Source organism: Pseudorasbora parva, chromosome 16 (genome assembly GCF_024679245.1).
Source record: "Pseudorasbora parva isolate DD20220531a chromosome 16, ASM2467924v1, whole genome shotgun sequence".
Lineage (NCBI taxonomy): Eukaryota > Metazoa > Chordata > Actinopteri > Cypriniformes > Gobionidae > Pseudorasbora > Pseudorasbora parva.
In genome coordinates, this window is record NC_090187.1 from 27652733 (window position 1) to 27678077 (window position 25345).

Here is a 25345-nt window from a genome sequence, read left to right on the forward strand (position 1 = left end):
CAGCCCATTCCCTCACTTTCACCCTCACTTTCAGACCACTCATCAAGCTCTGATTTGAAAAGCATCGAGTAATGAATCTTTTTCTGATTCATTTGTGCTGAAAGCTTCACTTGTTCAAAAAAGCTTCACTTTGCCATCAATACCCAAAACCATAGCTGCTAACTAAGTTTGGGGAGGCTTGTCCACAGACCCCATGGACATCGCTGTTCAGGACTTGATAATAGCGTGTAATTTTCTCACTCAAACCACAGCCAACCTGCTGCTGCTTCTGCTTTTAGAGGGAAACGCTGCCCATAACTGCTTGTCTGTGATCTGTAATCCTTCGTAAGAATTCGTAATAATAGCATATTATTAGCGAAAAGGAGCTAGCAAATTATCCAGTGTGTATTTGTATTTGCAGTCGTCAAATGATTACATTTCCAACGTGTTTTCGCCTCGGTGAGTAATGTAGCCAATCACAGACATGTTTGTAGATTTCTACAACGAAGTTGGCCAATCACAGGTGTTGAACTTGGAATCCCATCACCGCTCGAGTGTTTGTTCAGGCGCTGAGTTCAGTTAAACACGCGCGTCTCTGTAAGTGCAGACATTGTGAAAATAAGAGATTCATTGTATACCAGCTTCACTGCGGAACTTTGTGAGATTGCGTTTATTGAATGAGTGACAGCTTTTAGTGATTATAAAGGAAGCAGTCTTTTCGCGCTGTCTGAGCAATATAATTATTTTTTTATTTTTATGAATAGGTCTATAATATATTCATAATTTGAATACAACTTTCGTTTTTCATTCGTGACAAGCAGCCACATACACGCGCTTCAATACACTGACCCATTCGCATTACATGCGTTTCACTCGAAAAATGTGACAACTGACAGTTATAAATAATCATGTTGAAATCAGGCTCATAAAAATGTCAGGAAAACACAATTCCTGGCTGCATGTCTTTATCCATGGACCACTGAATCTGTGGTAAGTTGTAAGGATCACTATATTGAGTCCAAACATTAGTTTAAACTGATAATAGTTTGCTCAACTCTAGTAACTCCAGTCACGGAGCAGAACTTCTGCCACTCAGCCCCAGCTGAGGGGGGGCGTGTTCCGGCGGGAAAGTGACGTCGATACATTCCCTCTAAACAAAACTTAAACAAGGTTTAACAAGGGAACACAGGTGAACTTAATCCATAATGAAAAGAAAAACAGAACAGGTGCATGAAATCAGGAACTATGGAAACTGGGAAAATGAACTGGGAAACTAACTAGGAACTAAGTAGAACAGGAACAGAACAAACAGAGTGAAAACAAAACTTAAACACAACATCCTGCGATTAACATGTTTTACCGTGCCTGAGCGAATGCATAGAGCGAATGCATAGAGTAGCATTATACAGTTAGGTGCTGGTGGTGGGAGAGACCAGGTTGGTGATGACAGTGGGAGAAGCTAGGTGCAGGAGTAGCCAGGTGGGAACCCAGAGCGCAACCAGGGGCCGGTTGCATAAACCACTTAGACTAAAAATAAGCCATCTAATTTTTTTCTTTAAAGCTACACTGTGTAACTTTTTTTGTTTATTCTTAGTTAAAAACACTTAGTTCTTTCAAAAATATATGTGCTCATTAATGTATATTTACTTCTTTCAAGTTATAAAGTATTCTCGTAAGTTTATAATATGCAATTAAAAATACATACGGGTGAGGGGTTCGAATGCCTGGCGCCATGTTGCCCCTCCATCTTGAAAGTACATTAGTCAAAGAGGGACATACCCATAAATTCAAGCTTCACCTTTCGTGTTTCAACACTTGATGGCACCGTGTCGAATGTGAAGAGAGGGATTGCCTTGTTAATCTTGGACTAAATCGGAGACCGTAGGAGTTAAAATGAAATCAGAATTGAGAGGAACAGAAACTTAGCCTGGATGCCAGCCGAACTTAGCCCCCCCACAAAATTTTTTGTTCGGGCAGTTCGGTATGGCCTTGCTCCATAGAGGAGTAATTATCCCCGAACAGAAACTGTTCGGACCAATGAAATCATCAGGGCAGGCTTTAGACGGTGACGGAGAGATGATCAACAGTAGCATAAGCATGCACGTCATCAAAGGGGCTTGGATTATATTTTTTCGAATCCTGAACGGAGAGCTTGTTTGTATATGCATTCACCTTCATGATTTCTCTCAGAAATAATGATCATGTTGGGTAAGTACTCTGTGTATCATTAAATTATTATTATTTTTTTTACTGGCAAAGATCATATTTATATTTTTTAACACCTGCAAAGATCGTGTATTCCAGCCTGATACCAGCGCACGTGCAGACAGGGTTGCCAAGTTTTTACAACAAAACCCGCCAACTACTAGCCCTAAACAATAGCTTCTCAGGGGGTTCTCCGGGGGAAAAATGGCGTTTGGGGGGTAAAATGTGTGTTATTATGGCAAGGTTGCCTGCTAAAATTCGCACTCATGGTTCTATATATCACATAATAGTCGCTTCAACCCGCGGACATAGAAAACAACCCGCGGGGGAAAAAAACGCTGACTTGGCAAAACAGTGCAGTTGAACTATGTTGACATTTGACAATGCGTCGCTTCGTTGCTCTGATTGGTTGTTGGTCTATCCAATTGATGTTTTTCCTGGTTCGGTTGAAACACGCCCCATAATCACAGCCCCATGGAGCAGTTTCAGACTCATATTCAGACTAGAATTGAGTATGACCACGTCAGGCTAACAGAAACTATTATTCATTGGACGGTCATATACATTAAAACCACTAGATGGGGGAAAATATCACACAGTGTAGCTTTAAGACTAACTTTTTAAAATCAGTTACATAAAATGGTAGATCGGTTCAATTTGAATTAGAAAAAAACACTACATTGATTACATTTTTACTAATTGCTAGTTGGACAAATTAGTGCTTAAGACACAGTTCTTAACATAGTGGCTAAGTTTATGTAACTAGCCCCAGGATTAAAGCCCAAGGCTTAGTTTTTTCACCCTTTATGGAGGGTGAAGTCATGGTAGAGTTTTAGCTGTCAACACCAGGGGAATGAACAACGGAGACGAGGTCAGTGGAGTTAGAACCCTGGGCGTAGACGGAGAGTAGATGTGACCCTGGTGTAGCCACAGCGATGAGTGCCAAAGGTGGAACCAGGGTGCCTGAGGACCGAGGCAAAGCCAGATGGAGCTGAAAGTGGTGGAGAGACAGAGCATAGTGACAATTGGGCAAGGTGACGTCTCACCAAGACGTAGCCGGTGGGACGAGGAGACCCGTGGAGCTGTAAGGGCGATGGTATCTGGTGGAGCCAATGGAGGGAGGAGCCAAGGTGGAGCCGACAGGTCGATCGACCGAGGTGAGGTGACGGGTTCAGCAGCTGGAGGGGGAGCTTGGGGATCCACTTGCCTGGGCAATGCTGGTGAACTGAAAACTCAAGGGTAATCTACACAGTAAGAGGAGAAACCAAGGAGCTGAGTTTGGAACAGTAGGCGGGGCTGATGGACTGGCTGAGTTTGAAAGAGGAGGTTGAAGAGGGAGCCTGAGAGGGAAATCTGGAAACCCAGGAGACTTTGAGCTGGGTGGAAGCAGTGGGGACGCAAGAGACTTTGAGCTGGGCAGAACCAGCAGGGACACAGGCAATATTAGGCTAACACTGTAGGTGACATGAACAAAACAGTATTTAGTAGTACAATATTTATTGTCGTGACAGGCCTATCTGTGATAACAAATAAATATTTAAATGTCTAATGCATTATAGTATACATTATTAATACTTTTATAATGCATTATACTTTACACCAGGCTTCAAGTGTTACCAAAATCTGCAGACATTCAGATTCGGGTGCATTAGTGCATGAAAGGGTTATGAGGTTGTGAGAAAATTTGCTTCCCTTGCACCATAAAACCTGGGAACATGTGTGGTAGGTTGTAAGTTTACTAGGTAGCGTGTAACATCCTGTAAGCAAGCCAAAGCCCTGCGAGTAAAGGAGGCCAGACTAGTAATGGCTTATTTACAGTGTGTGTTAAAGAGTGTGTGGGATTTTACATAGCTTGAAGCATCTACTTGCAAACAGGTTATTACGGCTTAGGAGACTAAATGGTATAACCATATCTGTCCACCTCTGCTTGTTAGAAGGCACCTCAGCCAACAGATTGTCTTGTTGCAACCTACATCTGTGCTTCTGTGTTTCGAGCCCCTGAGGGAAAAGGCTGTGACAGAAGAATAGAATGAGAACCAGAGGAAAAGAATGGAGCAGCCAATATTAAATTCAGAATTGTTTGCAGCTCATATATCTTTTTTCACTTTCCTTTCAAATTCGGTTCTGACCCCAATACAGAGAGCACTGGAGGGTTCTATTATACTAGTATTGACGGTTTGAGTTCAGGACCTAAACTTGGACGGCTGCTGTGGATATGTTTGCTTTCGTTCTTCTGGGAAAGAGAGAATGACCCTGTCCTCCTATCGTACACAAAGGCAATATGAAGGTCCTGAATGCAGCCAGTGAACATTTGCTACTCAGCTTCTTTGATGTAGAGGGCAGTCATTTGGTCTCTCACAACAAATACATCAAAGAGAAGCTTTACTGAATATTTCTGTGCAGTGTGGCATGAGTGAGCGACTCGACCCAATGTTTAATAATTAAAGATAAAAATGACTGAACATACACTACCGTAAAAAGTTTGGGGTCGGCAAGAAAAAAAAAAAGTTTTTGATAAAAAAAAGTTTCTTTGCTCACTAAGGCTGGATTTATTTTGTTTAAAATAAAGTAAAAGCCTGACAAGCCAGACCCACATCAAGATGTTTGGTCTGGAAACTTACCATTGACAGCGCTCAATACGAGGGGCGGGATAAACGGTTGTCTTTCAAACTCCCTCTTCACGCAATTGTATAGCGCTACAACCAACCAGACCAACGAAGGTGAAGCAGAGCTTGTTGACAGATAAAACTTTCGCCGTATCCGGTCGGCAAAACTCAGAACACATCTTCCCTTCTTAAGAATGATTTCAGTGCCGTTCTTTTCTCAGAGAAAAGCTTAACTCCAAGTCTCGCAGAGTCGCGGTCAAAGCTGTTTCTAAAGACCGTCGTTTGCCAGTTTCTGTGTTTACTAGAAGCACGCAAGTGCAATTTGGCTTTCATTATGTTAAGCCCCGCCCTCCGACTCTATACACAATGGCCCTCATTTATTAAAAGTGCGTACACCAAATTTCCAGCGTACACCTTGCGTACACCCAAACCCACGGTGACTTTGAGATTTATCAATATGGACATTGGCGTTCGGCACGCTAAAATCCTACGCCAGCTCAGGAGGTGGTGTACGCACGTTTGGAGTTAGTGCGAAAATGTGCAGAAAAACAATTCCTAACACCACAAAACGCACTGACAAATATATGATATATTATGACCCACTGTAAAAAACAACAACAACAACAACAACAACATTGTTATTATAAACTTCCGTGTTTATTTTTGTGCAACGTAGACTTCAATGTTTAATTTGTGTGACCATAGGCTACCAAAGCATTTGAGGCATGTATTCCTCCAGTTGCGAGCCTGTCCGGCAGCTGCGCACGGACTGGGACTGAATAATTAAGACATGCAATTATTAATGTGAATGAATGGTAGGCTACTCCACATCACATCATCATATCGTACACCCCGATACATGTGCCGTGATACGAAATTAAATGCTAATTGTTTCAAAACATGTGTTGTAAAATAATGCACTGTGAGGTAGGCCTAATTTATCATCCAAACAGCTTTAAACTGCTGGAATACGCTTCTCAACCTCCACACTATTAACAGTACTCGTAATTTGGGTCCATATTTTGTTTTTGTGGGTGCCTTTAATTTCACTCTTTAAACTCCCAAATAAAACAGTTTTGCTTTTTTCCACTTCCCTGGTAATTGTCTCAATGGGCGTGTCTCAATCATCTCACTAGTTCACTAGTCAGGGCACTGATCAGGGAGTCAGCCCATTGACTTATGTCCTAATCACTGCCTTGACTAGTGGACTAGTAAGATGATTGAGACATGCCCAATCTCCACGTCGGAGAAGTTTCGCTTCTTTGCCGTCTTCCGTGTGTCCATGGCGTAAAATAAGGGCGTGGGGGAGGCGGAGACTTGAATATATAGGGGCGTGATATTCTAATGACGACACCTGGATTGCAGAGGTGCGCACAGCTTCATAAATCAGGCGGTGAGAGGAGTGTAAGCATAATCTTACGCCAACATATACGCCCGTTTCTACACAAGATTGATAAATGAGGGCCAATGTGATTGGCCTGACCACAGTTAGGCGTTTACAGCTCAGAAGGGTATTGAGAGTTGCTAGATGACACTCGCGGGCAGATTAGTTTTGCTGCCGCTAGGGTGCGTCTAGATTTCTCTAGACGCACCCTATAAAAGTAAAGCGCCTAGTAAAACACATATTATATTATTATGAAATAATATTGTAATAATATATGAAAGAGTATGAAAGAGTAATATTGTAATAATATATGAAATTATTAAATATTATTACAATAAATAAAAATAATAAAAAATCTGCCTAAAAAATTATATATATATATATTTTTTTTAATTATTATTATTATTTTTTAATATATTTTCTATTTTGATGTAGGCAGATTGTAAAGCTGAATTTGAGTGAATGGTCTGAAGCGCATGGGGCAGGTGCAGGTGCAGTTGCGCTTCGAGGCATGTCCGAATCCACAAAAAAATCTGAATCCACTTTTGCTACAATGGAAAAAACGTTCTGTGCGCACCATGTGCATGGTTCAGAAAGGTTTTACCAAGTCATTTAATGAGTCACTTATTGATTCGCTATTTACATGGTGGAATTTGAACACTTCTCCAGAGACAAATCCTTTTATTTTTAATATCTGGAATGTTTGTGTGCTACTACGTATTACACTGTGTGCGTAATAAGCAGAGTGTATGTGTGTTGTGTACCCACCTATAGCCACATATTACTAACGCACCCTTTAAATAACACAAACAATAACTTTAGACCAGGTTTTTGTTGGTCAATGAAGCAGTCGATTTCAGTTGCCTTAAAATAGCAAATTGCCAACAATGCGCCCAACACACTTTGTTTTCCGACCAACATGAACAGATGGGCCTGAGTGCATTTTCTATTTAAATAACGGGGCGCTTAACTTGAAAATGATAACGTGTAGGGCCCACTGGGTAATTCTTCACAAATCATTCTAACAGGGCCATAACCACCATAGACATTGAGAGGGACGAACCTTTGATGTGGTTTAACAAAAAGTCTACCACCAGACCACCAGGGATTTCAAATGTCAACAGCCGATTAAAATGTATTCACTAATGACACAAATTAATGCAAGTATTGTTTGCAAATAGTCCCAAAAGGATTATTTCCCAACTAGAATTAGACCTAGATTTTTGTTCACTGTGCTGTTTCTTTAAGCTTTATAAAAATAAAATAAAAATGGGTCCCCCCCAATGTTCAAGACATGGTTTTGGCCTTGCATTCTAATATGCTGATTTAGTGCTCAAGAAAGATTTCTTATTAGGGAATGTTTACACAACAACAATGAAATAAAACAGAACCGTTTTTCCTTTGTGCTTTTTTAAAGTTTCATGTACAGGCTACAACATTGTCAAAGCAATCCCTGTTCACACGGATTCCATGGAAACAACTAAAACTACTGTATTATGCACTCCAGGCCAGAGTGCATAATACAGTAGTTCTAGTTGGTAACCTTAGTTTGTAAAAAAAACATTAAAAACTTGCGCACATACGCATCCTTCTATGGACTTTATGTAAATAAGGTGTCTCTGCTGGTCGTAATAGTGGTGCAGTAAATATCCACTTTGCTGGAGAAGCATTAATTAACAAAGTATCTTGAGCAGCACAAAAACAGTCCTCTGTTCCGCCATTGTTGTTTTTGTGTTCAACTGCTCATGCTTTCCTATAGACTGAACACATAATACGCATGTGCATGATGGCACTTTTTAAAAATTAGTTTACACTAAAAAAATAAGAATTGTGGAACATCAAAGACAGCAAAGGATACATCTAAGATGTCTTCAAAAACTCCATCAGATGAAGGTATCTCAGGAGTGCATGGAATGCATCTTCCGAAGGCAGCATTTTTAAGCTTTCGGACGCAGCCCAAGTCAACCACACTTTACTTACGAGGAGATGAGTTGATCAGGTGTGTTTAATTAAGGAGACATGGTTGGGAACCACTGGTCTAATGGACATTTGTCAATGCATCAGACATACACAACTCTTCAAGAAATACCTCTAGTTAACTGACTTCACACTCCACACACACCTCCTGAATTTCTCAACCAGGGGCGTAGCCATCTTTTCAGAAGTGAGGGGGACAGAAATGTCGTAATACCCCCCCCCCCCCCCCCCTTTTTTTTTTTTGGGACCAATATAATTTATCACATCTGCTTTTAATTGGGCAAGATATCAAATACACTGCTGAACAATAACCACTAATTAATATCTATAATATTATTCTCCTATTTTTTATGCCAATTTTATGATTGGTTTATATACTACAAACAATTGTGCATTAAGTTTCCATAGATTTTATGCAATGTAAAAAAATATAGATATATTCTGATGTAAACCATGCTGTTCTCCATGTGAAGATATAGTAAAGTGTGATTTATTCCTGTGATCAAAGCTGAATTTATTGTCATTACTCCAGTCTTCAGTGTCACATGATCCTTCACTAATCATTCTCAGATGAGGATCTGATGATCAACACACATTTATGATTATTATCAGTTTTGCTGCTCAAGGTGCTGCTTAATTTTTGTGGAAACCATCTAAACATTTGTGGTAAAATTAAAAAAGAGAGAAATTAATACTTTTATTGATCAGGCATGCATTAAATTGATCACAAGTGATATTTTTAATATTAAAAAAGACAATGTATTTAATAAATGCAAATAAATGCTGTCCATTGAACTTTCTATTCATTAAAGAATCCTGAAAAATAACATGTAGGCTATCGTGGTTTCCACAACATTTTTAAGCAGCACAACTGTTTTCAACACAGATAATAATTATAAATGTTTCTTGATTATAAAATTATTTTTTATATCTTATATCTTGATTATATCTTGATTATTATATCTTGGTTATAACGATTAGTGAAGGATCTTGTGACACTGAAGACTGGAGTAATGATTATAAATTCAGCTTTGATCACAGGAATAAATTACTATATATATTCACATAGAAAAAAAGCTGTTTTAATTTGTAATAATATTTCAAAATAGTACTGTTTTAACTATTTTTGATTACATAAATGCAGCCTTGGTGAGCAGAAGATACTAAACATTAAAAGCTGCATTATTCATATAGCCTACTTTATTGTCAATAAATAGCCTACATTGAGATGACTTGAAAAACACACATAAAGCATATATTGTCGCAATCGTCTGATTGTCGTCGTCACGTTTCATCACTCATAACGATTGTTTTCCTTCAGCTCAGCTACAGCTCCAGAGGTATTACCTCTACGAATCCGCTTTTGGTCTTTCTGTGAGAGCGCGCCCTCCTCATATTTAGATTCGAATAAAATTACAGGTCCTGCATAGATAATTTTTTGTCTCTGAATTTAAATCTTGATGTATTCACTTTGGTTTCTATGTAAATACATTTGCCCGTGACCTCAAGAAGCGCGCTCTCAACCGAGATTAGAGAAAGCTGTTTTTTAGCGTCCCTGTTAACTTGCCCGCCCTCGCGCAGGTTCGAATCCCGCTCGGAGCGGGTCGACTAGGATCGGTGAGACCCAGTAAAAGTGCGGGGGACGAAAATACATTTTATTAAAAGTGAGGGGGACACGTCCCCCGCGTCCCCCGCGTAATCTACGCCCATGTTCTCAACATGGTCTGGATAATTTTAGATCTGTGATCGCAGAGGCCACGAAAGCGTGTGACTTCATCTGGATGTCCAGGAATTCACTCTCGTTTTCATCCTGCAGTGTATATGGACAGATGAAGAAATGGATTTTCCAGCAAAGTGTGGTTGTACAGTTGCATTAATTATTAATACTAATTGGATGTTATATAAGAGCATTCATTGGAACCAGTGGCTTCTCAGAGTTTTATGTAGAACAGATCTGCAGCCATTAACAGTTATCTGCAAACAAAAAACATTTTGTGGAATTGCAGGCTTTGTTTTATTTTGCAGGTGCCTTCCATTTTGTGTGCATTGTGCTTTTATTTTGAAGTCCTTGAAACATGTTCTTATTTTTGTGTGTTCACTTATTGTTCCCAATGCAATTAAAAGTCACAACTTCTTAGTTTTTTCTATAACCTTATAGTTTCCCCTGCGTGTTCTCTTTAATATATGGTATGTTCAAGTTTGTTATCTGCCTTGTCTTGCTTGACCGATTATCAATTAATTAAAAAAAATCAAGGAGGCCCACATCAAATTTCAAAATAAAAGCGCAATACATACATGAAAAACAAATAGTCTCTAAAACCACTTTCTGAGGTTAACTATGTAGGTTTGACATGCGTTTGTTCTGAAGGACATGTTTTGTGTGCTTTCACTGGGTTATTCGTCATGAGTAGCCTAATTCCTTGCAATGTGCTAAATGACTATTTAGTCATTTATAACAGCTTCGTGCTATTTTAAAAAGCGTGCATAATAAAAGCACCTTTTATGAGAACACATTTTCTGTAGCTGTTCCATACTGCAAATTGCTTTCAGTTTAATATGACTCCCATATTTAGCTGCCTTCATGACTTTGATTTAGTTACTTCGTAAAGACTTTCAGATCAAATTTTTGGACCCCTCTAGGTATGTATATAGATTGCAGTTGAAATATTTAATATGAGTGTTTGTGTTTGCAGGATAAAAGAATGGGTAGAACAGCTGCAGCAGGAGCTGGTTTCTCTAGCAGACACAGCCAGCGCTGGGAATAGTCTAAAACAGGTTAGAGGTCCAATGGCCTACACACACACCTGTACATATTGATGTATGTGTATTTTCATGTGTATTTACATAAACAAATTCTGAGTGATAGTTAAGCCTCCATAAAAGCCTGCTTAATTATCTAAACAATCATTACCGGTAAACCTTCATCTCGTTACTTCATTATGAGAGTCCCTAATGAGTGTCTTTTTCTCTCCGTTATGACAGATCTTTATGGATAATCAGAATTATTTTACTGTGGAAACAAATAATGCAGCTCAGCTTGTGGAATCAGCGGCTCGGAATATAGAGAATTTTTTGAAGAAGCGAGCCACAGCTCTAGAGGTAAGGCAATCCTGTTTTAAAGTCGGCATGGAACGGAAGTTGTTTGTATTTTCTCCGGTATTGTGACGTATGTGAAACGGTTTCTTGAACAAGGAACAAACTCTCAGATGGTACTTAAAGGGATAGTTTACCCACAAATTAAAATTAGCCCATGATTTACTCACCCTTAAGTCATCCTAGCTGTATATGACATTTTTCTTTTAGACGAACACAGTCAGAATTATATTAAAAGCTTCCAAGCTTTATAAAGGCTTTGACTTGTTGGATCATTTTTGAAGTCCATAAAAGTGCATTTGTCCATCATATAACGGCTGCATGAGGATAGAATATTGTGTCAGGGGGTTACTCTTTTAGTGCAAATTGACTTGCTTACCGCTGACTGCTGGTATTTTAGTCTATAAAGTTTTAAATATTGATATTTTTTTCTTACACAAACCCGACACTTTGCTTCATAAGGCCTTCATTAACCGTACAGAGCTGTGTGGAGCATATATGATGGCTAGATGCACTTTTATGGACTTCAAAAATGACCCAACAAGTCACTGCCATTATAAAGACTTGAGGGTGAGTAAATCAGGACCTAATTTTAATTTTTGGGTGAACTAACCCTTTAAAGGACACCTATTATGGTAAAATTCACTTTTTCATGTCCACCAGTGCTTTTTTTAAAAATCCCCATAAATCATAAGCAATGTCTCAGAACAAGCCATTCACAGATCCTGTGACATCAGTTTGCACTGGCCCCTTCCATGACTGTTGATGAACATTGCCGTTTCAGCTGTTTCGATGGGTTTAGGTTTGTTTATGTCTGCGCAAATTATTTCACTCCAGACTGCTATATGAATGAGGGGCAATAAAAGTCCAGCTTTGATAAAAAGTTTTTACTCATGGTTGGATCAGTAACAACTGTTTGTGATCCAGCTTATAGTCTCCGGAGCAAATACTAATCATGGCGGTAATGAAAGGGAGAGCGCACAGTTTATTAAAGTTTATCAGAGTTGTTTTACGGATAGTTTACCAGTTTATTAAAAAAAACTCTGAAAATGTCTGCAGGCTATATTAGTTTACTGTTAGTTGTAAAAAAGGTTTTTGTGTAATTCACTGTGTATGCGGATGATAATGCAAGGGAGGGAGTGTTTATGGACAATAATTTAATGCACACTTCTTGTACTGTGTTTTATTCAGCTCTTACATTGATTTTTTAAAACAGAATCCTTTATCTTTCGTGTGATGTACAATAAACCTCAAAAGTTTTGACCATCATTCAGACGGGGTACTCTACAACAGGCTTGTACTATTAGTGGATAAAAGATGACAATTAAGTTATAGCCGTAATTAAACAAAACTATACATGTCCTATCTCCATGCATCATTTGTTGTTCAAACTTTTCATTCTGTGAGATGAGATAATCCTGACACTAGCGATTAAAGCTTCGCCCTCTTCTTGAAAAGGGGCCGGAGGCACCAGCTGATTTGCATTTAAAGGGATACACACAAAAATGGCACATTTTTGCTCGCCCCCCCAAAAGTGGCAATTTTAACATGATATAATAAATTATTTGTGGGGCATTTTGAGCTAAAACTTCAAATACACTCTCTGAGAACACTCTCTTCTTAAAGCCTGGGTCTACTTAATTTTCGGTATCTGGATGCATCTTGCGCGCAGTCGAGTCTGCACAGCTTTCAATTAATACTCAACTGCGGATAAGCATTAGATATATATAATCTGTGCACATCCTTATTTTTTTAATTCATGTTTGTAAATATATACAGTAATGCCAGTAACGCGTTACATAGTAACGCGTTACTCTAATCTGACTACTTTTTTCCAGTAACGAGTAATCTAACGCGTTACTATTTCCAAACCAGTAATCAGATTAAAGTTACTTATCCAAGTCACTGTGAGTTACTATTTTAGTCATTTTCCTTAGTAAAAACCGACAGCTTATCAAAATTCTCAGCCCGAGTTCGGCTGGAGCCGGTGTTTAAAAAAAAAAAAAAAAAAAAAAAAAAAAAAAATGATACATTGTTGCAGCCATTAAAATTGCTCAGTTTTGTTTTTAATGTCAAAGTAGTTATTTTTCGTTTCGTTTCTTTATTAACCTAATTTAGAAAAATGTTCAGAGCAATTTTTTGTTTGTTAAATTAAAGTTTATATAGGCAAGACAATTCAAGAGTTGAATTGAGAGACTAGGCTATTAAACATGCGGTTAACTCACTGGGTCGTCACATAAAAAAATTTAAACTTTAATTTAACAAACAAAAAATTGCTCTAGACATTTTTCTAAATGAACTTAATAAAGAAACGAAACGAAATATAACTACTTTGACATTAAAAACAAAGTAGGCTAGTTATTATACCACCACAAAGGCATTTTTGACGAGCTAAGGCAGGCTGATAGATTAGCCTACTGCTCACAACGGCGCTCAAAAAAACGAAACGGGCTACACAATCTAAAGAAGAAAAAAAAAGTACATGCAGGTTGTCTTATAGCCTACCTTAGACTTCAGCAAAATTAATATAAATCCGATCTTCAATTCCCGCGGTATATGCTCATTTAACGGAGTTCACATCAAAGCAAAATATTCTAGCATTTTATTCAGCAGCCCATTTCAAATTCAAAGATCGCAATATGAGAGAGAGTGACCTAAGCACTGGTAAGATCATTAGTCTCATTAATTTATATTGATGATGATTGTGTTTTGTGTGACTTATTTTAAAGTTTCATTTAGCCTACGGCCACATGTTGCAAGCACTATCATATCTATCTGACTACATAACACGCTCTCACACATTTATTTTTTAATTATTTGCCAGGAGTAAAATTTACACATGTGGTTTAAACAACCAGATACATTTACATTTGTCCGGTTTAGTTTGAAATGCTTTCATGCACCTTCTGAATTGGTTTGTTTGAGTGATCGGAATTAAATACGTCTCGAAAGACTCTCGGAAGGCATTTAGGCCTACTCCTGGTCATTTCGCAATCAGATAGATACCTGGTCAGAGAAAATGAATGAAGGAACCAGTTGTAAAAAGGCCATAACTCTAGCAGCTGCACTGAAGAAACGGACTCTTTAACCCTGCGCGAGCCATATCTTGACAGTGGCGCAAGCTATCATGGTCTCATGTTGTTTCCACCAGCACATCTCATTGTTCATTTTAATTATTAACATAAATATAAAACGAAGGAGAAGCCTAAAAAACGGGGCGTAAAAAAAGTCGGGCCGTCAGGCTCGGGCATAAATGCAATAAAGTGTGTTGCCAAACAGTTATCATTTCTATTTTGAGGCGGCAGGGGTGTTGTCGGCAACTGCTGAATGTTACTAATAAAGTAACTTGTAATCTAACTTAGTTACTTTTAAAATCAAGTAATCTGTAAAGTAACTAAGTTACTTTTTAAAGGAGTAATCAGTAATCAGTAATCAGATTACTTTTTCAAAGTAACTGTGGCAACACTGTATATATATATATTAGGGCTGGGACAAAAAATACGTCGACGCAAAATATGCGCGTCGATTCGTCAGACCCAAAATAAAGATGGTGGCGCAGGAGAGTAGTAGCAACCATAGATATACATAATAAAGTATATTATGTAATTAAGTATATTTATTATGTATATCTATGGTAGCAACACGAGTGGCTCCTCAGACTTTCAGAAGTGCAAGGCTTGCGGGTTGGCGCGCGGCGCGCACGGAGCAAGCGCTCTTATACACAGGTGCGCATGCACGCGTTTTGTTGTCACGGCTACATAAACAAATTTCTGCACACAGGAAGACAGATGTTTAAATTAAGTTACGGTACCGACATCCAGTTATGGTGTCCCGCCTTTGTTTAACTGTCTATTAAAGTTTGCCGCGTTTAAGTTACGGTGTAGCCTGTGTACTGTCATAGCCTACATGTTTTCATAATGCAGAATATTCACTCAGCGCGCTGTCAGGCAGTTTGGGGCTGCCCACTGCACGAGTGTGTGCACTCGAATGCCGTGACATCGTGAGCTCACGCATACAATCAGTAGTAACAGTTCGCAATTATATCCATATATCCTTGCTTTTCTTGTAAACCCGATAAAATCCATGGCAATGAATGTCATCGGGGATGTTTAATCCACAAGCATTCTGAGAATTATTCCTACTTGTCGTTCACATCAATCTAAAAGTTGTCCTTTTAGGCTATAGGCGATTTTCATTCAAAGATGTAAAAGTAATTAAGCTATGTAGCCTATTGTATCAATGTTTTGCTAGATAAAAACATTAAAAACATATTGCAATAAATAATTTCTCTGTTTAGCGTATGAATGGGCAATCCGATCCAGTCAGTGCTGTCATTAGAGTGTGATAGCCAAACTTAACCCTTGATTAACCAGCGGCACTATTTGCTATTTATCTTATTACAATCACATGCATTTTTACATGATTTGTTATTTGTTCTATTTTTTATATCTTTGCATTATATATGCAATTGTTTACTCATTAGAAATAATCTTATCTTGTTCATATAATTCAGTGTCACCTATCAACCTGTAAGTTTTGCTGCACAGCAATGAAGAGACTCTTTACAAGACGTATTGTGTCCTTAATAATGGCATCAGAATGCAACCAAAGCACATGATGGTAATAAGAAGATGGCTATAATTAATTGTAAATCATCCAAAATAAATGCCATGATCATTACATTTTATACAGGTGTTACTATATTGATTTTGTAAAAGGTGATCAGCAACCAAATATTGATAATATGGAAGTTACTGCCTTTTGCCTTGGCATGACTCCACATTTTTTGCAGACAATACAAAGGCAGAGTGCCGTAACTTCAAAATAGGGTGTGTGTGTGTGTGTGTGTGTGTGTGTGTGTGTGTGTGTGTATTTTGTTATGATTTTATTGAATGCATTGTTCTTGTATAGTCTTTTACTTTGGAATTTTAAGAGCAATAAACATATATTGCAATGTTAAGGAATTAGTTTTTTCATTCAGATAATTAAATCAACATGTATAAATTGCTATTAGGCAATTAATGGGGAGATAATCGGTAATTGAATCGAATCGTAACCAAATCGGACAGGAAAAATTAATCGTTAGATTAATCGATGCATCGAAAAAATAATCGCTAGATTAATCGTTTAAAAAATAATCGTTTATCCCAGCCCTAATATATATATATATATATATATATATATATATATATATATATATATATATATATATATAATGGGCAAATTTGGCCAGGATGCCGGGGTTACACCCCTACTCTTTATCAAAGGACATCCTGGGATTTTTAATGATCACAGAGAGTCAGGACCTTGGTTTAACGTCTCATCCGAAGGACAGTGTTCATTGACAGTATAGTGTCCCATCATTATACTGGGGTGTTAGATCCCACACAGACCACTGGGTGAGCACTCCCTGCTGGGCTCACTAAAACCTTTTCCAGCAGCAACCTAGTTTTCCCAGTTGGTCTCCCATCCAGGTACTGACCAGGATCAGCCCTGCATAGCTTCAATGGGAAACCAGTCTTGGGCTACAGGGTGATATGGCTGCTGGTAATCAGCTGTCACCTGTTAAATTTAAGTACATAATTAGATAATACCAATTTAGGTCAACCAATTACCAAGCAATGATTAATTTTGTTCAGTCTGTGGTGTAAAAGGTCACATTAGAAATGAAATAAAAAACACTTAAGCAAATAATTGTCAGCTCAAAGTGTCAAAATAGGACCCACATTTTTAACAGTTTTACTGGTAGTCCACTGGTATATAGCATTTTTGGGTATAATTGGTCACAGTTTACTTTGTTTTGCTATCCTTACTTATATAGAGTCCTGTACTCCACCAGTAATATATATATATATATATATATATATATATATATATATATATATATATATATATATATATATATATATATATTATAGCACAAATTTGGACTCTCGAGTCGCTTATTTTGGGTTGAACAGATGCCCTGTAGACACCAAAATAAAACTGCATCTACCCTCTTGAGTGCTTTTACTGACCATCATCTAAGCATCAATGAGTATGTGTGTACTTTTGCGTCTGTGTGTGTGTGTGTGTATGCGCCAGCTGGCATAGCCTTTGGACAGTGCAGCCATGAAAAGATGGATGGATCGATGCCAGCGGTTATAATTGTTATCAGCCTTTGAAAGATTTTGGGTGTCTGAGCCCACTGCAGATGTGTCGGGTTTTCCCGGTTCACTGATGCCAGTCTGCAGACCTGGAGGGGGTTGGCATTGCTGCTGTATTTATGTGTGTGGGCCGGGGTTTGTCTACCCGTGGGTCCATTAGCATGCAGAGGAAGTCTCAGTAGTGGTCAAGGCTGTCGGGCAATTATTGTATTAGCTTGTGTGAATAATGTTGTTGTCTTTGCAGAGAGGCAGGAGAGGGATGTTTGGACTGGTTCTTCTCAGCCCATTACTCAGGTGTTCCCTTGTCTTTTAGTGACAGACGGACAGGCCTTTGGGAGTTTCCTCGCTCTTTCACTCACATCTGTCTCAATAACACACTTGTGCTCTTGTTTTTTTTTTTATTCCCCTCCTCTCTTGGTCTCCCCAGAACACTAAACATTGACTTAAGTGCTTCACTAGAATAGATTTAATATTTTTTACGTCGCTATTTGTCACACAATTGTCTTGTATATACGGACAGGAAGATTAGATCAGGCCGATGGAGTGATGGTTTCAATTGAGGTTCTGCAAGACCAGCCTTATCTTGTAAATGCCACAGGGAATCATTTACTAAGCTGGTAATGAGGAGCTGTTTTGCTACTGTGCTTAAGTAGTGTGAGAAGGCTGTTTTTATGTAAACAGTACTGATGGTAATCTGGCTTTTCATTAACATTCAGACTTATGATTTTCACCACGTAGACTATTAAATGAGAAGAGAGAGAAGAAAAATCCCCATACCGATGTCGCCCATACTGCTAAGAGCAGCGGTTAGATGAATAGGCTATGTAAATATGTGTGGCGTGCTTTCCTCTCAATAACAAAATAAACCAAAATAAACATACAGCAACATGACAGCATTGAGAAAGCAGCGTTTAAGAAAACATTCTATCAGGGATGTGGATATGTTTGCATGAGCTATGCAATTCACTGGCTTCATATCGACAGATGAGCTCATTCAAATTATCTTGTTATGATAGTTTGAATCTAAAGTATATTTGAAGCTATAGACCAGAACTGGCTATGTGGGACTATAGTTTGAATTAATCCCTTTTCTTTGCATGACACATTGACATTACAGTACAGAATGGCTCTTTTGGAATTAACCTGATGCTTGTATAAGCATTCATTTCATATGTCTTTGAATGTAAGAGAGGCTCTTGGGAGCATGCGTACGTGTCTCATCCTTTTGATTTCCTGGCAAAAATGTCCCAAGCCCTTCACATAAAAATCAGTCAACCAGGTTTTAATAGAAAACCAGGTAATTGTCTCTTTTCTACCCTGGTTTTGAGCGTAGCTCTTGAAATGCTCGGTTTGTATGGACGTGCCGCTTTGAAGATATGGAAGTAAACACCCACTGCTATAACTGGATAACAGTTTTGTATATTATAATTAGTTTCGACTCCCCCGTCAGTACACGTGGGGAATTGTTCTGAAAACTTTCAATGTGGAAAAATTGCAACCGGAATGATTTGCCCATACATGTTTTAACTAGTGTCTGATCCCAAATTGCAGGAAAAAGAACCAACAACACTTTAAATACAAAGAATACTCCAGCCTGTGACAGCGTTAATTATGTTTAGTCAGACACATAATTAGTAGATATTAAATTATCTGAAACAATGCAATACTATCACATGTAAAAAAGTTTTACTCACATGAGTGTGTTGCACCCTTCCTGTCGGATCCAGTGTAAAAGGCACAGCATCCCCACATGAAATATACTATAGTATATTATAGTCAAATTACTTGAGTAAATACTATAGTGTTTGTATGTATCCTGGACGCCAGCTGAACTCAGTCCCACCCACAACATTTGAGCTTGGGCAGTTCGGTTGGTCTGGACTTGATCCATAGAGGAGTAATTATGCCCGAACAGCAACTATTTGGACCACTCAAATTGTCAGGGTGGAATTTAAACGATGATGGACAGATGAGAAACAGTAACTTAATCATCAACGTCATCAAAGGCGCTTGGATTGAATTTGTTCAAATCTTAAACAGAGAGCTTGTTCGCATATGCATTCATGTTCACTTTCTCTCTCAGAAATGATCATGTTGGTAAGTACTGTGTGTATCCTTAAAGGGGGGGTGAAATGCTGTTTCATGCATACTGATCTTTTTAGACTGTTAAAGACATGGAATCCCATACTAAACATAGACAAAGTTTCAAAAGTTAAGGTGGACGTTTGATGGGAGTATTTCTTTGTCAAAAATACTACTTCCGGTTAGTCATATGTTTCGGCAAGTTTTTTGCGATCATGGGTCCACTTGACGTTAAAAGGTCGGAATTTCCTTGTATGGGCCGTACGGACAATTCTACCGGAAGAGCGTGAGAGAGAGAGCAAAAGCAACAGGCTACGCCCATCAAAGCGCTGGCTCGTAGGCTGCGGTGCACAGGTGATGTGACTTCAAGAAATTAACAATGTCACCAAAAAAGTGCGTTTTTGGTTGCCAGACCAAGACAGTCCTGTACAGATTGCCAAAAACCCCCGCGTTAAGGCAACAGTGGATGTAATTTGCTTTTCCGGATCAGCAACTGAGTTGCGCAAAGGTTTATGTCTGTTCACTGCATTTCGGTGCCGACTGTTTCATAAACAAGGCCCAGCTCGATGCCGGATTTTCCGATCGCCTAATGCTGAAGGATGGAGCAGTCCCAACGATAAAGGTCCCAACGTTAGAACCGCAGGCGGGGAGTAAGACTGCTTCAAATGTCTGTGTTTTTGCCTATGCCCATCAAGTAGCCCAAACATGATCACGTATAGTTAATTGATCAATGGAGCATGCGATGTGTAGTGCGTGTACATTTGTTTAGCTGGCCACTATATGTGTAACTTTATGTTTGTGTATTGTAAAAGCACTCCAAACAACAATACACAAAGAGTGGGGAAATATGTTGAACTAAATAAGCACGCTTCTTCATTCAAATGCGCTACTATTCCGTGTCTTTCTATGTAAACACTAACTTAGCCTGCCGTGCAAAACCAGTCCGCTTACTAACGTTACAATTGTCTACACAAACCACGCGTAAACACACACACACACACACACACACACACACACGTGCACAACTGCACTTCCCACATGTACACCTTCAAAGACAAAAATACGACGATATAATTCAAGTATAAATATGTAAATAACACAAGTCGCTAAGCATATTATATAGTTAGTGTATAACTTGTACCACATAGAGACGTCCTGCTCTAGTCGTTTTTTGCTGCTGCTCCTGTTCAACTTCAGCCTCTGGGTCTGATTCCGGATCATAGATGTATGGCTGTATCTGATTAAAAGCCATATTTTTATTTTGAATAAAGTTTTTTCCCGCTGTTAGGGATGACACAGCTTTACGACGCACTCAACACAATAACAGCGGCGCGCACACGTCATTATTTAGCTCCGCTCACACGATACGCCCCCACCCGCTCTGCTTTTTTCGGAAAGACTCGGAACAGCGCATCTTTCTTATATAATTATAAAAAAAAATAAAGACTTTTCGGAGATATGCAGGATGCAATGCTACTCTATAGGTACTCAAGATTGACATGAGACTGACTGAAACTGAGTGTTTCACCCCCCCTTTAAATTCTTTTTTTTTTTTACAGCACCGGCAAAGATTGTTTATTCCAGCGTGTATGCAGACAGGGTTGGCAATTTTTTACAACAAAACCCGGCAACTAGTAGCCCAAACCAAAAGCTTCTCTGGGGGGGTTCCCTGAAAAATAAATGCCGTTTGGGGGTCAAGTGTGTTTTTTGGCAAGGTTGCCTGCTCAAATTCGCATTCCTGGGTCTATATATCACATAATTGAGGTCGCTTCAACCTGCGGACATGGAAAGCAACTCTATGGAAAATTGCAGACTTGGCAACACAGTGCAGTTGAGTTCTGTTGACATTTGACAACTAACGTTATGCGTCGCTCCGCTGCTCTGATTGGTTGTAGGTCTATCCAGTTGATGTCTTTCCTGGTTAGGTTGAAACACACCCCATAATTACAGCTTAACAGAGCAGTATCAGACTACGTCAGGCTAGTGTTTTTGAACCATACTAGTAAATATCTACAGTAATTTAACAAAGTGTAGTAAATACTGTTATATACTACAATATACTACAATTTACTGTATAGTATCTTTACTATAGTATGGCTCAAAAACACTATAGTATTTACTAGAGTAATTTTACTGTAATTTTACTATAATATACTATAGTATTTTTTAATGTGGGTCGTTTTTTCAATCTCTTTTTGTCTGCAAATCCAGTTTCTTGTTTACAAAAGAACCTGCGGTGGAATTAAGTGAACAAATGTGCAATGTCTTACCCACGTGAGCTGAAACTGCGTTAAAAATAAAGTTCAACCACACATTTCTCATACTGGAATCTGAAGCGACTATGCAGCGACTGTGTTCTTCCACAAACAGGCACTGCATAGTATTTTGTAATCTTCAACAGCATGTTTATTGTTTGGTAGCCCAATCCGGTTTAGCTCCACGTAGGGCTATGTTATTTACCTACACATGACATGCACGAATTGGTGGGTCGGGGCTACAGAATTAGGTATTGGTCTTTTTCTGTTGAGGCGATGTTTCACTGTTCTCTGACATCACATAGTGGCAAATTCGCAGATCCCTCGTTTGTTGAGCCAGCTGTCAATAAAAGCTTTTATTTGACTAACAAGGAAATGTTCAGCTCCAAAACTTACATTGACGTTGACCTTTTATATTTCAAAAGCTCAAGGATTTCTCTTTTACTTTGTTGCTGAAGTAACATTTCTCTAATTCTCTTTAGTGTAGGGGTTTCATCTAATATTTATATTTTATATCATTTCAGCTTTATTTCAATTAACAAAATGTAGAGAATCTAGTTGCATTGAATCTTGAACTACTTGAAACCATTTGCTGTTTTTTAATTCAATTTGAGCCTCAAGTGTGCTATTTTAAAAAGATAATTATTGTTTAATATTACTTAGAAATGTGCAATTTATGAAAAGCTCCCATTGACTGTAGAATGTTAACTGAAATCTAACTGACAGTGATGACTTCATTGCATTGTGCATACTGAGTTGTGATAAGTCTTTTGCATTAATTTGAATACTGAATTATAATGTGGTCTTTTTTGCATCTATTTAACCTTTTACTCGCCTTTACGCTGCAGATATGGTGTCAGGCTGTGTATTGATTCTTATGCACAGCTGACAAGATTCTGAGCTCTGATTCAGCTTTTCATTAACATAACTAAAGCTTAAAATCTAATCTTATCTAAAACTTTAACACCATTTTATTGCTGCCTCAAAGCCACTGCTATTTCTTCACGAAAATGCAAATCAACTTATTGTTTAATTTTTTATATTGATTGATTGATATATTGACTGGTTTAGCTCTCTCTCTCTCTCTCTCTCTCTCTCTCTCTCTCTCTCTCTCTCTCTCTCTCTCTCTCTCTCTCTCTCTCTCTCTCTCTCTTTCACTTTATTGCAGCATTCTGAAAACACAGACACAAACCCGCAGCCTTCTCAGCTCCAACCTCTGTGATCTGCTTTGAAAATGCAGATGAAACGCAGCTTGGCTTGGTTTCAAGCTTGGCAATGGATGTTTATGTTTCACATGTGGTCTGTTGGTATTTTCCTGATTGTGGTATGATTCTAATAATCACAGGTCAACAGCCACTAGAGTTTATTGTGCAGCACGTAAATAAGCAGTGACCCCTCTCACACATTTTGTGTGTGTAACGTGCATCCAGAAAGTATTCACAGCGCTACAATTTTCCACATTTTGTTATGTTACAACCTTATTCCAAAATGGATTAAATTCATATTTCCCCCCCTCAATACTACAAAAAATACCCCATAATGACAGCATGACAGACATTCCTATGTACATGTGATTTTTTTTTTCCCCATTTCTTTTTTTTTTTCTTTCTTTTTTTTTTTTTAATAAGTATTCACTATCTCTGCATAATACTTTTTTTGTTGAAGCACCCTTGGCACCATTTACAGCCTTTTTCAGTATGATGCTACAAGCTTGACACACCTTTTTTGGCAGTTTATCCCATTCTTCTTTGCAGGACCTCTTAAGTTCCATCAGGTTGGTTGGGGAGTGTTGGTGCACAGCCATTTTCAGATCTCTCCAGAGATGTTCAATCGGGTTCAAGTCTGGGCTCTGTCTGGGCCACTCAATGACATTCACAGAGTTGTCCCATAGCCACTCCTTTGTTATCTTGGCTGTGAGCTTAAGGTCGTTGACCCGTTAGAAGATGAACCTTCGACCCAGACTGAGGTCTAGAGCACTCTGGAGCAGGTTTTCATCAAGGATGTCTTTGTACATTGCTGCATTCACATTTCCGTCGATCCTGAGTTGTCTCCCAGTTCCTGCCACTTAAAAAACATCCCCGCATCATGATGCTGCCACAACCATGCTTTACTGTAGGGATGGTATTGGCCAGGTGATGAGCGGTGCCTGGTTTCCTCCAGACATGACAAGTTCAATCTTTGTTTCATTAGACCAGATAGTTTTGTAGGCCTGATAGACCTGATTCGTGGTGTGCTGCAGAGATGGTTGTTCTTCTGGATCTCCTCTATCCACAGAGAAACACTGGAGCTCTGTCAGAGTGTCTATCAGGTTCTTGGTGACCTCCCTGACTAAGGCCCTTCTCCCCCGATCGCTCAGTTTGGCTGGGCGGCCAGCTCTAGGAAGAGTCCTGGTGGTTCCAAACTTCTTCCATTTATGGATGATGGAGGCCATTGTGCTCATTGGGACCTTCAATGCTGCAGACATTTTATGTACCCTTCCACAGATCTATGCCTTGGTGCAATCCTGTCTCGGAGGTCTACAGACAATTCTACAAAACTATTTGTGCATAGGATGAGACTTCATGTGAATTCAACAAAATACTCTGTGCTTTTCCCAACACCTGCCTTTGATACAACTGAGCCATACTCCACTGTTTCTTCCCATTTATTTTACTTCCCTGACTTACAATCTTTTCCAGACAGTTCTTATTTTTCATGTTTATGGAATTAAACCAGCACAACAATGAAAAAGTTAACCGGACCATTTTTTTGGGGGGGATTTCTGCCTGGATTTGGCCTACCCAAATTGAAAAGCTTTCCATACACACATACAGTGGTCCAAGTTCCAAATGTTGGTGTCATTTTACATGAAACCCTTTGAAGTTACATAAAACATTGCTAAAAGTGATACAAATTTAAGTATATGTTGTCTAAGCTGTAATATATCTATGGTTTGTTGGTACATCACTGACCATGGTACATCTAACCCCCTCAATTTTTGTTTTTATAAATTCATTTTTGAAAGTGTGTAACTCAGGCCCTGTGTGCTCTATGTTCATGCAGACAGTTTGGGCTGTTTCCACTAAATTCCAGAAAAAAGTGTAAAAGAGAAGTTTGTCTGTGTCATTTATTTAGATTTATTCAAATGGTTTTTAAGGGATCCCCCCCCCCTTCCCCTTTCCCCATCCCCCCTACCCCTACCCTGCTAAAATGGAAATGGCACCAGAGTAATTTAGTGTAAATACATTACTTCCTCTAAAACAAATGCCAAAGTGATGCATATCTCCAGAAAGTAGAGACGCTAAGCTATCGAATGGTACCACATATGACATCATAACTCCTCCAGAGACATTTTAAAATTGAAAGTATATACATGACGATGTCATTCTGGACCCTGTACAGGATCCATGGAGTTAAGAACGACTCAATATAAGATCTATAAAACATACACATCGATGTTTTATCCACATGAAAATACTTTAGTTTCCTCAAGCAGTACAATCTCTGTTGCTCCCTCTTACACAGTGCTTCCATATTTGATGAAAAAGTCAACTTATTGTCTAAAATGGTGCTCAGATATTTATACTGCTCAACACTCTCAACTCCCATACCATTTATACTTGTTTGTTTTTACTGAAT

At 38.7% G+C, this 25345-nt stretch overlaps 1 protein-coding gene across 3 annotated transcripts in view; it reads left to right on the top strand.

Annotated features, from left to right (window-relative positions):
- Positions 1-25345, top strand: part of LOC137043742 (voltage-dependent calcium channel subunit alpha-2/delta-1) — a 169178-nt gene that overhangs the window by 19456 nt on the left and 124377 nt on the right. For all 3 annotated transcript variants that reach the window (XM_067420149.1, XM_067420147.1, XM_067420148.1), the window contains 2 exons: positions 10845-10926; positions 11134-11250. In XM_067420149.1, coding sequence (XP_067276250.1) covers positions 10845-10926; positions 11134-11250 — 199 coding nt within the window. The remainder of the gene's footprint in view (positions 1-10844; positions 10927-11133; positions 11251-25345) is intronic.